Genomic DNA, 17,107 nt, shown 5'->3' with positions numbered 1-17,107 from the left:
GATGTACATGCGACCAATCAGGTGATGACAGACAAGGATCATACCATCAAGCAGGGAGGGGCGGGGGTGCACGGCGCGCTGACGGCCTACAGGTACAGAGCAGGAGGGAGAGGAGGAGACAAAGAGAGAGAGGAGTGCGGTGCACGAATAGCAGACAAGATGAGTGACAGTCGGAAACAAAGCAGCATGTAAAATTATGGTATTCTGGAAATTATAAGGTTTAGTATAATTATATTGAATAATTTAAGCGATATATGTGCACACATAATAATCATAGGTCAAAACAGCGCTAAATTTGGCTGAACTATAAAAGGCAGAAGTGGTAAAACGAAGAGCCGTTTGGGAGCCGAAAGAGCCGGCTCTTCTTGGTGAGCTGAGCCAAATGATCTGGCTCACTATAAAGAGCCGGAATTCCCATCCCTAGTAGCTGGACAAGTCCATCAACCGCTTTACGAGTCTGAGCTGAGAGGTGGGGGAGAGTAAAGAGCTCTCACTCTGTTTGTTTTCCGGTTGCAGGAAAACTCAGGGTGATAAAAAAGAAACATAGCAACGCCCTCTAGTAACTAAACCATCAATATATAGCATAATTAAATATTAATGTTATTTATCGTTTTTTATATATCTTATAATTAAAACAGAAATGTCACGAATTGTTATGTGACCTACATTTGTACATATTACATTTATTTATTGTACATACTACATTTATTTATTGACGGACTGTACACACTATGTTCACCCATTCACTCTGTATCTTTTATATGTCTATTTATTGTTTTTAGAATTTTTGTAAACCTTTACCTCTACTGTGTTTCACTCTGTTTGCTGATGTTGCTGCTTTGACACCTGAATTTCCCTCCGGGGATTAATAAAGGTTCATCTTATCTTATCTTATTTAAACTTTTTTAATTATTATTATTATTTTTTTATTTTGTTTGTTTGGGGCATTTGTGGTTTATGTGTGTAGACAGTAATATAATAAGTATATATATCCTTGACCTTTACTGAAGTAAAAGTAGCCATACTATACTATAAAGGTACTCTGTTACAAGTAAAAGTCTTGTATTCAAAACATTTGTTTCACTTAAGTAAAAAACAAACAAACAAAATGTACTTAAATTAACAAAAGTAAGCACACACATACTCGGCCTTTTCAGAGTGTTATATTATAGATATTATCTTACTGAATTATTATCACTGATGCATTGACAGGTAAGCAGCACTTTAGTGTTGAAGTAGAGGTAGAGCTAATCTTAACTACTTTATAGTAGAGCTGGACTAATAAATCAGCCATGCAGATGTATTGACCGATATTAGCTTATTGCAGATATAGCTGTATCGATATACAGTATAAGTCTGCTGATAAGAAACAATACATTGCAGTACAGAAATGCCAAAATAGGTTTTAGCTAATGTAGAAACAGTGCCCCCATTGTAGTTTGTCCACAAGAGAGAACTGACAAGGTTATTTTTCACCTGTAAAATGTCACGCTCAGTATGCTGAAAAACATGGTTACAAACTTATAACAAGTTTATCATATGTTGAAAGAAAATTTGACTCTGCAAAGAAACTAGTCAATAATGTCGAGAGCCTCCGGTATGTGTGAATAGGTAGAAGTACAAAGTGTACATAAAATATAAATACTCAAGTAAAGCTCATGTATATCGAAATTAGTGAGTGAATGTACTTATAAAGTTGTTGTAAATAGTAAAGTACACTGTAATTATTCATAGACTTCCATCCATACTATACTGTATCTTGTTTTATGTAGTGAATATCAGATAAATATTTATTTATTACATTATAATACCTGCTGAGGATATTTTAAGTGCAACTATGGTGCTACATGTCTGACAACATCCTCACTAGGGAGATATTTTAAAATGTATTCTGTAATATTTTAAAGCAGCTGCTTTGTGAGGGCTCTCCAGTTGAGTGTATGCCATTACTTAAAACTTAAAAACATTTTTGCAGACCGGACTACAGTTTAAGCATCTGGTTATTCATCACCTTTATAGACGATCTTCGCGTCTATTCACGGCCATAGGACTTTGTTTATCTTGTGTCTCACTGCTGGCCAACAGAAAAAAAAATATTATAATTTTTTTATATATATACAAAATTATATATATAAAATTAAATTATATATATAATTATATATATATATATATATATATCATATATATAAAATATATATGATATATATATAACACAAAAAAAATATGTATATATATATATATATATATATATATATAGCTTTTCTGTGGCAGCGAGCTAAAATAGTAATTACAACTGCTGCGTCAAGGAATAGACTGGATTTGAGATTAAAATAATGTTGATTTATTGTTGTTGAATTGTGTATGAGGCACCAGTATTACATTAAAGTATCACTGTACTAAGTCTTTATTATCATTTCCTTTCAACTATCAAACAAAACATCTGGTGATATGTGTGGATATGGAATATTAATCCAAATACTTTTTTTTTTTTACATAAACCTAATACCCACTAGATGGCGCTATAGTTCCAATTTAAAGTATTGATCGCAAGCAAATGTTTCCATTTTTTGTCATAAGATTAATTCAGGATGTTAAGGGCAAATTCAATGAAGCCACAAAGTCACGATGTTTCACTGTGCTCATGTTAGATATCATCATTCATTCATTTCTTTCATCACACACTGATATGTTGCTCTTATAGTGTTGATAGTGAGTAAAGCAGGAGGAGAATGATTACCTCCAGTCTAGTAAATATGAGAGGAAAGGTATCTCTACAATGTGTTTAAATAATCTTCCTACATATTACATGGATTTGATATTGCTTACAATGCATACAAGAATGTTAACTATTGATTTATGCCACTCTAAACAAACAGTACAGTTTATTTTACAAATTAAAAGGTCCTTATACTAAGTTCGAATGAGTGTTCCCCTCCACTTCATCCCAGCTCTTAGTGTTGATATGAAGGGGCTTGTAGTCAACAGGTTGAACCGGTTTCCGAGGGCCCTGACCTCTGTCACACCTTCATATGCTCCTTCACCAAATCACGACACCACTTCCTTCCACCAAGCCGCATGACACAGCAATAAGACATTTTGACATGTCAGAGTAGGAAAAGCACCTAGGTGTAAATAATAAAATGAATGATGGCTGAATTCCATTTACCTGCTTCAGTTTCAGGGTCCTGTTGTGCATGATGGATCACTGTCAAACTGTCACGGCTTACTGGGACACTTGAATAGAACAGAGTAAGGCTGCACGATAATTTTCATTGTTGATCCATCTGATTATTTTCCCGATTACTCGATTTAGTTGTTTGGTCTATAAAATGTCCGAAAATGGTGAAAAGTGTCAATCAGTGTTTCCCAAAGCCCGAGACGACGTCCTCAAATGTCTTGTTTTGTCCACAACTCAAAGATATTCAGTTTACTGTCACTGAGGAGTAAAGAAACCAGGAAATATTCACATTTAAGAAGCTGGAATCAGAGAATTTAGACTAGTTTTTCTTAGAAAATGACTCAAACTGATTAATCGGTTATCAAAATAGTTTGCGATTAATTTAATATTAATCGATTAATCATTGCAGCCCTAGAACAGAGACACCGTTGATGTTATTTGTAACACCTGTGCTTCTCCTACTATGACAATCTATTAAACCTAGAACTTATAGTCCATGTTTGTACCGACAAAAACACTGTAAACTTTCTGAAAACCACTGCATCTCTCTAACCCTGTCCCACAAGCTGTCTCCTGTCTTTTAACTCAGGCTTCGCTATGCTGGACCATTGACCATCCTGGACCTCTCTCTCTCTCTCTCTTTCTCTCTGTCTCTCTGTCCTGGCTGATCATTGCCTCAATCCAGATGTTTGGATCTGGATCTTCTTCGTCCTCCAGGAGATCCAGCCTCTCCTATTGTGTCTCTTGCTCCCTCGTGTGTAAGTTCTCCTATTGTCTCTCTCTCTCTATCTGTCTGTATTTGTTTCCTTCCTCCTATCTGTGTGAACGGTGTGCTTGAGTTTTGCCTCTTGTGTATTGTGTATTGTACTGTGTCCTCTTCCTGATCTCCACGGTGGAGAGGAGGTCGTGTGGCACAGATCTGTTTGAAGATGCATCCTTTGATTAGTGTTACTATATTGGGTCTATTATGTACACACAACATCTATTGCATGTCGGCCTGCCGTGGGAGAGGAATCCGTCCTCTGTGAGGTTTCTTCCACTTTTTCCATGTAAAAGTTTTTCCTTATCTGAATCAAGGGTCATGAAGGACAGAGGTCGTGGTACGCTGTACAGATTGTAAAGCACCTTGAGGCAAATTTGTGATTGGTGGCTCTATATTTTGCCCCGTGTGCTCCTCCTGCTTTCACTGTCTCCTGCAGTTTTTTATGTGTTTTTATATTTGTATGATCTTTTTGCAGTTGCAGCAGCATAGTGCAGTCAGTCAGTAAGGAGAATGCAAGTTGAAGCCTGCCTCTATGCAGCTGATCTTGCACTCTCACTGCTGAGACATTAAGGGACAAAAAAAGGAGATTTCTATATAGTGGTTCTTTATAAAACAGTTTGCAGTGAAGAATCTTATACTGAGACTTTAATCAAGCAAAAAAAATGAGCTAAATAGCTTTAGTATTTTACATTGTAAGTAGAAAATAGATGTTACATCCTCTTGATTTTGAGTTACAGCTGCTTGTGTCTCGAAGCTTCAAAAGCCACATGTTTAAGGATACAAATATGAGGCTACAATCTCTCATTCATAATTCCTATAAATTCTAAAAGCAAAACCAGTATGAGATAGTGGCTTTTACCAAGATTCACTTCATATAGTATATCAATGCCAGCCTCCACTGGCTCTATATTGTGACATATAGGAGGAAACATTTTTGTCTAGTACAAAGAGAGGAGCTCTGGCTCGCAGGCTGTGAGTGACACTTTCCTCACACAGCACAACACTCCATCACCCAGGGGAGGCCCGTGGCGGAGCCGCAGCCTCGGCTCTGCGGTGTGTGTGCGTTTTGGGGAGGTGCATGCAGCTCGAGAGTCAGGTGAGGGATGGTTGTCAGGTGAGCGCCACACTGGGCCAAGCCTTGGTCTCGCTGTGTGGCGCTGTGTATTGCAGCTGGCCAAAAGACAGACTGTGTGAGCCCTGGCTGTCAACATCTGCTCCAGAGACTGTACCATCTGCCCAAAGGCCCGGGGGGAGCATCTCTGCCGTCTCAGACCAGCTGCAGAGCCCCAGACGTGGACCTGAGCGGTCCTGCAGAGGCAGAGAACACGGCCAAGACACAGTCAGAGCCGCCGTGTGCTGCTGGAGCATTTGTCTCACACACTTAGCTGTGTTTTATCTGCAGGGTGCAATCACAGGGAGGTTTAGATGAACACAATTCCTGCTCCTATTGACTAATCCAACACTATTTAGTGGCAGAGAGTAAAGGTAGAACCTGCTGATGTAGCTATTGCAACTTAAAAGTCATAGCCATATAAAATCCAAATCAAACTGAAGTGAAATTGTATGAAAAGTGAAAGATCAGGGAGAAAAACAAGAAATGAAAGATAGGAAGATCATGATCAGGTGCAAATAAGAGGACTGGGAAGGACATTTGTGGTAAAAACAAAAGTGCTGTCGAAAAAGAGGAAATCCTCTCAACATTGTCATTCCTGTAAAATAACAGTAGGTATGTCTAACCGCAGTAATCATTATTTCACAATTGGTTTATTATCCAAATATTAGATTTTTTGGTAATGTTGTGAATTCATTTGTACGTCTTCAAGAGCAGAGCTGTAAGATTTCACAATAAAAGTCTGAGAGTCTACACAGCTTTTTGTTAAGACCTTTTATTTCATCAATTTGAAAGAAACAAGTAAAAACAGTGTACAAAGTTTATATTATTTGTTTACTAAAGCTGGTGTCCTCAGTCTCAGGAATATGGGAGGGCAAGGTACAAAAAAAAAAAAGTTGAAATAAAAAATAAAAAGTATAAAATGAATTTCCCTATTTTCAGAAGGTGACAGCAAAAGGGGGGTGAGCGTGCATAGGAATAAGTAACAATCAGAAACCGAACAAAAAGGTTTGCAAACGATCAAAGTGAAAACAATACCATAAAAACCATTACATTCAATAACGTATGATGCACTTTTGGAAAATGATTATCTGTCATCTTAAAAAAAAAAATACTGAGGAAACTTCTAGTACACTTTGAAAACAGAGTTTCAGTTCCCAAGAGTCTCAGTTTAGCCTCAGGCGTCTGTAAAAGGGGAGTAATCATTCAAACAAGCAATTCTTGTTTTATGTGTATCCACAACATTTGAATTTACATTATAAAAAAAGAAGCTAATTTAGTCTTTACCAACCATAAAGCACAAAGTCCAAATACAATCATTTTAAGGGGCAGCAAAGTGCATATCATTGGCACAGTAAAACTCATTTTAGTCAATGCTGGTCTCATATAAATAACTCGTGAAGGGACAAAAAGTAGCAAATTAAGGGTGACTCTGTGTTTCCCCTGAAGCCCAGTTTGTTTGCAAAGTATTCCTAAAGAAGATGTGTTGTGTTAACGTGACCTCATTGAGGCTGCAGTGAATGCACCGGGTGGAAAACACCCAATACTGTACTGTACACGGAGGAAAAACCCAGAGGAGAGAAGAGTTTCTGATGGGTCAGCAGCAACTGACCCTGATCAGAGGGAAACCAGGAGGTGTCTGCAGCACGGAGGCGAGATAGGAAGGCATCGGGAACTAGAAGCACTTACTTCGGGGGGTGGGGGAGGTGGGGCTGGAGGAGCTAGTTATTATCCGGAACAGGAAACTGGGGTGACTCTGATGTGCAAACAGTCAAGAGGAATCCATTGCAGGCCACCTTAATGATTAATCGCTCTGCATTTTTGTCCTCACATCAGACTGTATTGCACAATTGATTCATCAGACTCATTGTGGTATAGCGTGATAACACAACAGACCGATTGGTGTCAGTTTTTGGATCAGAGTAAAGTAGAAAAAGTGATAAAAATCCCCTCCAGAAGATGTTTCAGTCTTAGGAGAATCAGCCATAAGTATGCAGAAAGATTGACTTTATTTGATACGGTACATTCACTTTTGAAGCCAAAAAAGTCTGAATGGTATTTGAATTGTTCAGAAGTCTTAAGAGAGGAAAACATGTATTTATTACCCACTCAACAAACAACACACACTCTCTGCTCACATGATCTTTTTGGTCCTCAGTATGCCTGTTTCTATTTGAAATGGTTGATTCATATTCTGTTGTATATTTTCAATACAAAAATTCACATCAATGGCCTAATTTGTGCATGACATGACTACATTTCCCCGTTCATTATGGTGTATGGATGCCTGCTCAGTATACAGCATAACAACTAGGAGATGCAGGGTAGTGTTGACTCTCTCTCTCTCTCTCTCTCAGCGTGGTCAAGTCTTCAAAGGCCTCACAGAACAACCACAGTTATCTTTGTTTTGTCTTGAATTTCCTCCTTCCTGGAAAAACACAACTTGCAGATTGTAAATGTTACATCCACCGACGGCGTCTGCAGACAATGCTGGGAGGATGGGGCTGTGGCCCCGGTCTTTTGAGAGTGCAGTCGGTGTGGGGAGAGGGGAGATGGTGGGACCGGAGGAATGTATGAGGGTCGTTCAGGCCGTCCCACTGGCGGAGTAGGAGAACTGGGGGAAGTGGGGTCTCCGCTCGCTGTCGAATGACTCCATACTGTCATCTGAGGACAGAGGGCAAACAACGGCTTATTTCTTGTAGAGCTTAGGGATGGGCGATATGACAATATATAATGTCTACTATATATTGTCTACTGTCTACTGTGAGCAATGTTGCAAATCAATGACCAGGTCTGTTTTGAAGCAAAAGTTTACGTTTAAGTTTTGTAATACAAACTCTTACCAAAAAAAGAAATTATGATGTAATACTATAGCTTAATATAACATACGATTTTATTGATCCCCGGGGGGAAATTCCCAAACTATAGCAGATAAAATATATAAAATAGTTAACACTTAACACCACCTTCACCAGCTGCATTATTAGAGAATTACACGCTACATGTTAATGCATCATTAAATATAATGCAGTAATATAACAAACATTATTCTGAATTGTGCCATTCTGCATAATGAGTAATTTTATTTTTGGCACTTTTAGTATATTTTGATGCCAATACTTTCATCCTTTTACTTAAGTAGAAATTTGAATGCAGGACTTTTACTTGGAACAGAGTATATCTACACTGTGGTATTGCTACTTTTACCTAAGTACAAGATCTGAGTACTTCCTCTACCTCTGGATTTTAGTTTGATTTTTGCATCAATGTGATGTTTCTTAATTTGTTTGGTATTTAATTTCCTGGACAGACAAAAACAAACCTCTTTATCTATTAACAGTCTCTCAATTGATTTTCCAGAAATTTTTAAATATTGCAGTATATGACGTATACTTTTATATTGGATATATGATTTGTGTGACAGAGGATTTGAACTGTATCACCTACTCCTAGTAGAAGTACATATCAATCTAATTATTCCTATAGAACTTTTAAAACTTGACAACATAAACATTTTAATGGGCCCCTTTGTATTTCCTGTTGCAATGTTTGTTAATGCAGTAGCAGACAGGAAGTAAACTTGGACCAAAGCTGTTGCCCTAACAACAGAATGGCAATGAAAAGGTCTGGAGCTGGGAGATAAAATGGGTTGTGGCTAGAAGGTTGCAAAACTCTGGCGAGATGGTTAAGGTTAGGATTGATCTCAAATATTGAGGTTAGGATTGACCTCGAAGAGTTAAGGTTAGGATAGGTCGTCGGGCAGCGAGTCTCGTGGGAGTTTTTTCAAGCTTTTGCAAAGTTTTCGCAATTTGCGGGTTACCTTCTAGACGCAACTGATAAAATGTTGCAATGTGATATCACAATAGATACTGTCTTAGATGTTGCTTGTTATACTGCTGTAGTAGGATGTTGACTTTTCGTAGTCTTAAAAGCTGCATTACAGTCGTAGTAGTGGTGGTAACTTTGCTGAGTGAAATAAACAGTTAATGCTGCACCACATCGCTAATCATCGATTCTAAAACTCCTTTTTTCTGTATCTTTTGAAGGCACCACATTTTCAAAATATTCATTCAAAAACATAAATTATTTTGATTTAGTCAATATCACACAGTCCCAATAATCCTATATACTGTCAATCTATTATCTTATTATTCTTCTTATACTGAGTCACCTCTGCTTTGACACGCTGGCTGTAGTTCAAATGCATTTGATGACTTTGTGAGACATGACGATGTTTTAATGGCACTGGCTCTCCAGGAGAGGGGAGACTCCTCTCAAGGGAGCTTTGTACGTCAGCAGAATGATTTCTTTACTCACATTTATGAACTCCCCAAAACTAACTAGATCCTCACACCAAGAAAGTTCTGTAAGGAGGAAAACACCTAACATAATCTTTCTGAAAGAGTGAATCTGTTTTCTTATGAACCTGACAGCTTACATTTTGATATAAAATTGAAAATGAAAGGAAACGGGGGCAATCATTTTAGGGATTTCACATGAGAACTAATTCATTAACCATTTTTTCAAGGATTAGTAATTCAGTAACCCCTGGGAAAAAAAGTCTGCTCTCATCTTGAGTGAATTGAAAGTGTAATTCCTCATTCTTAATAAAGTCTCACAGGAGGTGGAGGGAAATGTATTATACAAGTTAGGTGGCAATTCATCATCTCTCGCACAGTCCACAGCTCACATCTGCCTTTACTGTCGCATTCAAACACTAAAGCTCCACAATAACGAGCAGTCTGATGATTTGAAGTTGTGTTATATCACATAAGTAAAGTCGTATTGTAAGTGTAGTATACGTGCGGGTGTGTATGGTTTGGCGGTACCTTGTCCGGGTGGCGTTATAGTGATGGTCTGTGCTGTGAACTCCTCATCAAAATATCGTGTGTCCGTCTCCGAGGTAACTTGGGGCTTGAACGGCGGGACCAGCTGTTGGAGAGGAGAAGAGATATAAACATATCGGCACATCAGCTGCGTCATACAGTTTGGTAACAGTTGTCCTCTTGATGTCAATTTACATCTTTTCTAGATGGTGGCGCTTCGAGTGATGCAACTTTTTCTGATCCCAGGGGGAAGTGATGGTTTTCTGAGCTTTCAAGAAAATGATGTTGAAACAAAGCAACATGAACATTTCAGAAACTGACCTTCTTCTCGTAAACATCTTGCCATTCGATGCCTGCGAAGAACTTGTGCTGCATGATTTCCTTGGCGTCGTCGGGCCCTCCACCTAACCTGGAAGACAAGTACAAAAGAACGAATGTGTCAAGACAGAAAAAATATCAATAAATATGCAAACTGGTACTTCTAATACATTTAATTCCACTTTTCCAGGGATTTTATCACAAGAAAAGCTCATAAGCTCGTATCAAAAATACGTTTTTGAATCATAAACAATGCCACGTTGAGCTTCACTACTGTAGAGGATACAGTAGATTCTCCTCACCTCTGCATCGGTTCCTTCTTAAGAAGGCCAGAGAGCAGCGAGCGCGCCTCGGGGCCGAGTGTCCGAGGGAAGCGGATGTCTTCCATGAGGATGAGCTCGAACAGCTTCTCGTGGTCCTGGTTGTAGAAAGGCAGTCTGCCGCACATCATCTCGTACATCACCACCCCCAGACCCCACCAGTCCACAGCGCGGCCGTAGTCGTTGTCTTCTAGCACCTTGGGGATGAAGAGGGGTTGTAAAAGTTTATTTAATGCAGCTGTTGGGATGCTCATGAGCTATTTTAACTACTTGGGGAGGGGGATATAGTACGTAGGTATTATATTCTTTCATATGACAATACCGCTGTCTTATAATAAAGTAAAAATATGTCTTATCTACCTAGAACAAGCTAAAGAACATGTTTAGTTCCTATAGTTTTGTGGCAGTTTAGAAGTTGTGTTTGGACATCACATGGCTGTGAAGACAGCAGCTCTTTAGGCTGAACATACAGACCCTAAAGCAACTGTCCCCCATCACCCCACCCCCACTCCCCCACCAAAATCACCTGCTCCCCCCCCCTGGTCCGGTCTTTTGAGGCAGCCCCAGCCAGCACTGACTCACATCTCACATTAGGAGCTGGGATAGAGTTTCCCCTGGAGCCCTGCATATTTAATCACCACAGGGCCTTCCACACATATACCCAAACACACACATGCAGATCAACAAGCAGCAGAGGTGTGGGTCGCTTAAATAAGCAAATGTGTGGCAACAAACACTGACCAGTCCTACAAACAAACTGCTCAATGAACACAACCAGAGAGAGAGGGGCGAATATTTAGTCTTATTATTTCCATAGGATGACTTTTCTCGACAGTTGTTAATGAGACAAACTCCTCCAGTGTTGTGCTCGCTGAGCAGCGCAACCTGTTGCATGACTAATGTGCTGCTGAGCGGAGTTGTTCCAAGGTCTCCGGGGACATGTACTGGATTCTACCTCGCCAGGCGGATGTTGAAGGTGAAATCAAGACAAGGAGAACAGCCTGTTCTCTTAAACCTCAAGGAGCAGCGTGATGCTGGGCAATTCAGACCTAAGAATAGAAACTTCGGTAAAAGACGTGGGTGGATTAATAGAATTAGATATGGACACAACAGTACACAGGCCGAGGAAGAGAGAGAGGGTCCTGGAAAACAGATGGACGGATGTGTCCGTAAAAGGAACAAAACTACTGTGTGTGTGCACGTGCACGCAGCCGCGCATGTGGGCACTCCGCCTGGCGCTGCGGTGAGTGGTGAGCATCGAGGAGGAGGATTGGGAGGGCAGGGGGAGTAACGTGAAGCCGGTGTGGGGCTAGGATTACTGGGCCGTCTCTATTTCCAGCGCCGCTGTCGTGTGATTCACACCGTGCGACAGCTGGGCCCGCAGCTGCCCCATATATGTAGAAGAGCGCCACAGCTGTGAAGCTGCCAGGAGCGCAGGAGCCAAGCTCATCCCTCATATACGTAACCAGGACTGCTTTCCTGCCTGCTTGGGCCCCAGCCCCAAACTAATACTGTTACACTGCCCCAAAGGAGCACAGACAGGGGGAGGAGAGAGCGGATAAAAGCACAAACACTTGCTGCTGCTCTGGAGCTCTACTCTGTATACTGCACTTTTTTTTTGCTCACAGAGTTCGGTGCTGACGGACATTAATCTTGTGAATTCAGATCAGTTTCAGTGGCTAGATTAAAACTGTCCATATTTTTCTTTGTAGATATTCCCTAAAAGCCAATTCCCTCAGCCAATAATGGTTTTCTTCTTGTAACTACTTAATAAAAGTGACAAAGTGAATTTGTCCCACAGCTTACTCCAGAGACAAACTGGTCAGGCAGATTGGGTCTCTCCTCCCTCTCTCTCCCCCCTGCTCTGGGTGGAATATTCCCAGACGTTACAGCATTCCTGTGCAGCACACACAACAAGGTCATTGTTTACTGCAGAACAACCTGTAACACTGCCTGGCCCGCACTCCATAGAGACACTCGCCAGCGACCCTGTTGCCATGGTAACGCCCCCTGATGTCTCGCTGCTCTCCGCTGCCGAAGGCTGGAGAGCTGTCATAGACTGTGCCATTCTCTCCGCGGAGCAGCGAGGTGGGCTAGACGGAGTTTAGGATGGACAGGTGGGGAACTCTATAAAAATAGAAGTATAGAAAATAAACATTTTCTTTTATGGTTGCCCAGGTGTGTGGGAGTAAATATTCACACAGTAGGCTTGATGGCCTGGTGCTGATGGTTAGAGGCAAGATTTTGATCTGATTTGACTGATGAAAATAAGAAGTATATGAGGCAGCCTGATGCATTGTGGGATAGCTCTGGCTCTGCCCAGGTCAGGCGAGGCATCCAGGGCAGCAGTGGGGCTGTGGCTCCCCTGTTGCCACACAACAGCTGTAGCCAATGTGGTCTTTTTTTTTCCAGGGGTCGGAAGCTCACGTTTCCTGAGGCGCTGCCAGCCAATCACCCCCCCCCTCCCCCAACCAGAAAATTCCAAATGGAGGCTAAAAACAAACGATACGGCAACTGTGTCAACACGGACACCCTTCTCCCGGAAAACATTTTTACGGCAACAGGCGAGGGACTAGCTCAAACACTCACACACACATACCGCCAACACTTACAATGCAATATCGGGTTACACAGCCCACTCCAGCACTTGTCATACCTGCACGCAATAGGGAGTAGCCACACCCCTCCTCATACAGCAAATATGAGAGCAGGCTGCCCTGCCCTGGGCACACGGCACACTCATTAACTCACAGACTTCAGCTGGAGATTAGAAAGGCATTTTTGGGACAGCTGCCCTTTCTTCCACATGCTTCTCATCCACTGATGTCCAACAACACACGTAGGAATCTACTCAAAATGATCTCCCTTTGTTTTTGTTTATTAAGTAACACTATAGCCAGGTATTAAGGTAAAGAAACATATTGAACGCACATGCTTCCTTGAAGGGCATAAAGGCTCACTGTATGGTTTGATCTCAACTAATTCAAAGTTACGTTAGACAGCGCTGTCCTCCACAATCATCGAAGAATAGGGTTCATCCCACCAGTGGTGGAATGTAACTAGGTATATTACTCAAGTACTGTACTAAAGTACAATTTTGAGTTACTTGTACTTACTTACTTTACTTGAGTATTTCCATTTTATGCGACTTTCTACTTCTACACTACATCTCAGATGCAAATATTGTAATTTTTACTGCACAACATTTATTTAAAAAATGTACTTAGCTACTAGTTACTTTACAAATTCTCATTATTGATACAAAATACAAGTAAACCAATAGATTATAATGCATTCATGGAGGCTAAGCCACCCAGCAGCATAAAGTGAAATTAAAATTAGCACCAACTTTACCAGCTGCAACATTAAAGCGATGAACACAATAATGCATTGATAATCATAATCCAATAAAATAATATATATGAAATAGGCCATTCTGCATAATGAGTACTTTTTACTTTTGGTACTTTAAGTATATTATGATGCTAATACTTTTGTACTTTTACTTAAGTCAGATTTTGAATGCAGGTCTTTTACTTGTAACAGAGTATTTTTACACTGTAGTACTGCTACTTTTACTCAAGACAAAGATCTGAATTCTTCCTCCATCCCTGCATCCCACCATGTAGGGTCTCAGAGACTTTGAAGTGTTGTTCTGGCAGCTCTAAAGACCTTAAGTGACATTGTAGTGGTTACCTCTGGTGCTAGGTACTCTGGCGTCCCACAGAAGGTTTTCATGGTGGCTCCATCTGTGATCCCCTCCTTACACAGGCCGAAGTCTGTGATCTTTATGTGTCCGTCTTTGTCCAGCATGAGGTTTTCCAGCTGAGGGGAAACAAGACAGATGTTAGCGTCATCGTAAAATGACTCATTGTTTGGAGAGTTAACAAGCTAATATCTCCGGCAGGTGATGGGAATATTGATTCATAAATGTACAAAGATACAGGCATCAGTGTTATATTGCCATCAAATTATTGTGCAAGTATTGAGTGTCTGTCAATCAGTGTCTGTTTTTAATGAACTACCTTTATGCAAAGATAACATAATCAATTGAGAACCAGTCACTTTATGACATATCATTGCTGCTCACCACCCAAGTTGTCATAGCGTTTTCTCTCTCTTTTTTTAAATGAATGAATGAATTGGTCACTTAATCCATGTGTACATTGTGACGTTTTTATCTACTGCTATGGTGAGATACAAAAAGGGCCCCCCTATCTGGAATTAAACCAGCAACGTTGTGGTAACCCTCTATATTTAGTTTTTTTTTTATTCCTAATTTTATGGTCTTTCTAGTGGAGCGTAGGCATTTAACGCTGAATGGTAGAATGTCATGAATGCCTTTTCTATAGTAGAATAAACAGATGGAATTAAAATGACAAAAGTGTATTTGAAAATCGGTTTCTATCAGACTTCATCGCATCTTTTCTTTTCAACTTTTCCACAGCAGCCAGGTATAAAAACGTTCCCTTAAACAGAGGTGGATGGAAACGTGCCTAGTGACTACATGTACAGGTAAATTGATCTCAAGGCCCTAAGGATGTGCATCATGCAGTGTCATGCCTTGAGGCTGCATGGCCTTTTAATATCAGCGTGTCCTCTCTCCCTCTCTCTCCGTTAAAGTCACCTGGCAGCTGTAGCTCACACGTGGCCAGCAGCGCCTGGCCAGAGTCAGCACATCCTCCAATCCTGCTACCCTGGCATTTTCAGGAGAACCCTCATAAACCCAAGGGAGAGGGAGGGAAGGAGGGTGGGAAGGAGGGAGGGGAGGGAGAGAGTGCTGTGCTGACCTGGCTGCTATCGTTTTTTCAGCTGGAAGTAGTACGGCTACATATGCCCACTGCAACACCGATAACCCCCCACAGCCCTCCTAAACCCAAACATGTCCCATCAGTCTGCAGCATCCATCTCTGATCCCATCCTTAGAGTTTTTGAACGCTGATATTAAAAAAGAAGCAGCTAAAACCTTGCAGCGTCTTTACTTTAGGATGATGAACATTTTCTCTTTGTTAACTAATAACTACTGTACTGCCAGCATATAAAATGACATCAATCATGCACAAAGTGCACAAAAATCACCCACTGAGAACACTGTGAGCATGCTATAACGGGAGACGGTGGCAATGTGTTCAAAGAGGACTGGTGGTTATTTCTGTCTAGCTGCAGTAAGCGTATGGACCGAGCCTCCCTCCAGCTGCAGTGAGGTCTGGAGACTGATCTGGGGGAGGCAGATCAATACGCCCTGGCCACTGCCACTGCTCTCGATGGAGGCAAACCCTATTTATATCCTGCCAGGGGAGAAATGAAGGGAAGGGGGGGAAAAGGAGAAAGACAGAAGAGAGGCTGACAGCAAGGATGAGAGAAAGTGAGGATGTGACTCCACACACTTACCTTTAGATCTCGATAGACCACATTTCTTTCAGCATGCAGGTAGTCCAGCGCTGACACTATCTCTGCACCGTAGAACCGTGCCCGCTCCTCTGAGAATACACGGTCCCTTGACAGATGGAAGAAAAGCTGAGAGGAGATTGACAGTGAGAGGGCAGAGGACAGATGCAGAGAAAGTTGGTTAGTCCAGGGAAAACAGGAACAGCGACACTGTTCATAAGTTTTCTGATTCACCTAAAGTTGCAGATTTAGTGATGGTTAAAATGGTTTACCTCGCCACCGTTTGCATACTCCATGACGAAGCACAAGCGGTCATGTGTCTGGAAGGAGTATTTCAGTCCCTGCAGACAGAGAACGAGAACGCTCAAAGCAGAACTTGGTGCTGATGTTTCCAGCTAATTCAAGAGGAAGCTGCTGGCCTTTAAAGAGCCGATTGTGACATAAAACATCACAATGCACGTTGCAGCTTTGACCCTTCGGTAGCATGTTTAAAAACACAAATGTCTTATGAGAAAAGAATTTGAAAAAACTAGGGCTGTCAAAGTTAACGCAATAATAACGCGCAAATTTGTTATAACGCCAGTAATTTCTTTAACGCATTAACGCAACTTTTGATTTTTAGGTTGTAGCGGGCATCCGTTTTAAAGCTAGAGTGAAGATACTGGTATCATATGAAACTACAAAACCCTAAGGAATCCATTGGTACCAACCATGTCATACTAGCTTGTTGTGAAGGAGGCTAAATAACGCTCTAAACTTGCGCTAAATTTTGGCGAGGAAAAACTGTCATGGCCATTTTCAAAGGGGTCCCTTGACCTCTGACCTCAAGATCTGTGAATGAAAATGGGTTCTCTGGGTACCCACGAGTCTCCCCTTTACAGACATGCCCACTTTATGATAAGCACATGCAGTTTGGGGCAAGTCATAGTCAAGTCAGCACACTGACACACTGACAGCTGTTGTTGCCTGTTGGGTTTGAGTTTGCCCTGTTATGATTTGAGCATATTTTTTATGCTATATGCAGTACCTGTGAGGGTTTCTGGACAATATTTATCATTGTTTTCTGTTGTTAATTGATTTCCAATAATAAATATATACATGCATTTGCATAAAACAAGCATATTTGCCCACTCCCATCTTAATAAGAGTATTAAATACTTGACAAATCTCCCTTTAAGGTACATTTTGAACAGATAAATGAGC

General features: G+C 40.9%; 1 protein-coding gene across 1 annotated transcript in view; it reads right to left on the bottom strand.

Moving 5' to 3' along the window:
- Positions 1–5,811: 5,811 nt before the first annotated feature.
- Positions 5,812–17,107, bottom strand: part of akt1 (v-akt murine thymoma viral oncogene homolog 1) — a 37,322-nt gene continuing 26,026 nt past the window's right edge. The window contains exons 8-14 of the mRNA XM_074659793.1: positions 16,177–16,245; positions 15,908–16,033; positions 14,213–14,341; positions 10,499–10,713; positions 10,200–10,287; positions 9,882–9,984; positions 5,812–7,716 (exon numbers count right to left, since the gene is read on the bottom strand). Of these exons, the coding sequence (XP_074515894.1) occupies positions 7,637–7,716; positions 9,882–9,984; positions 10,200–10,287; positions 10,499–10,713; positions 14,213–14,341; positions 15,908–16,033; positions 16,177–16,245 (810 nt within the window). The 3' untranslated portion in view covers positions 5,812–7,636. The remainder of the gene's footprint in view (positions 7,717–9,881; positions 9,985–10,199; positions 10,288–10,498; positions 10,714–14,212; positions 14,342–15,907; positions 16,034–16,176; positions 16,246–17,107) is intronic.

This window comes from Sebastes fasciatus, chromosome 15 (assembly GCF_043250625.1).
Source record: "Sebastes fasciatus isolate fSebFas1 chromosome 15, fSebFas1.pri, whole genome shotgun sequence".
In the NCBI taxonomy this organism is placed as follows: domain Eukaryota; kingdom Metazoa; phylum Chordata; class Actinopteri; order Perciformes; family Sebastidae; genus Sebastes; species Sebastes fasciatus.
This window is presented reverse-complemented; position numbering and strand designations above follow the sequence as displayed.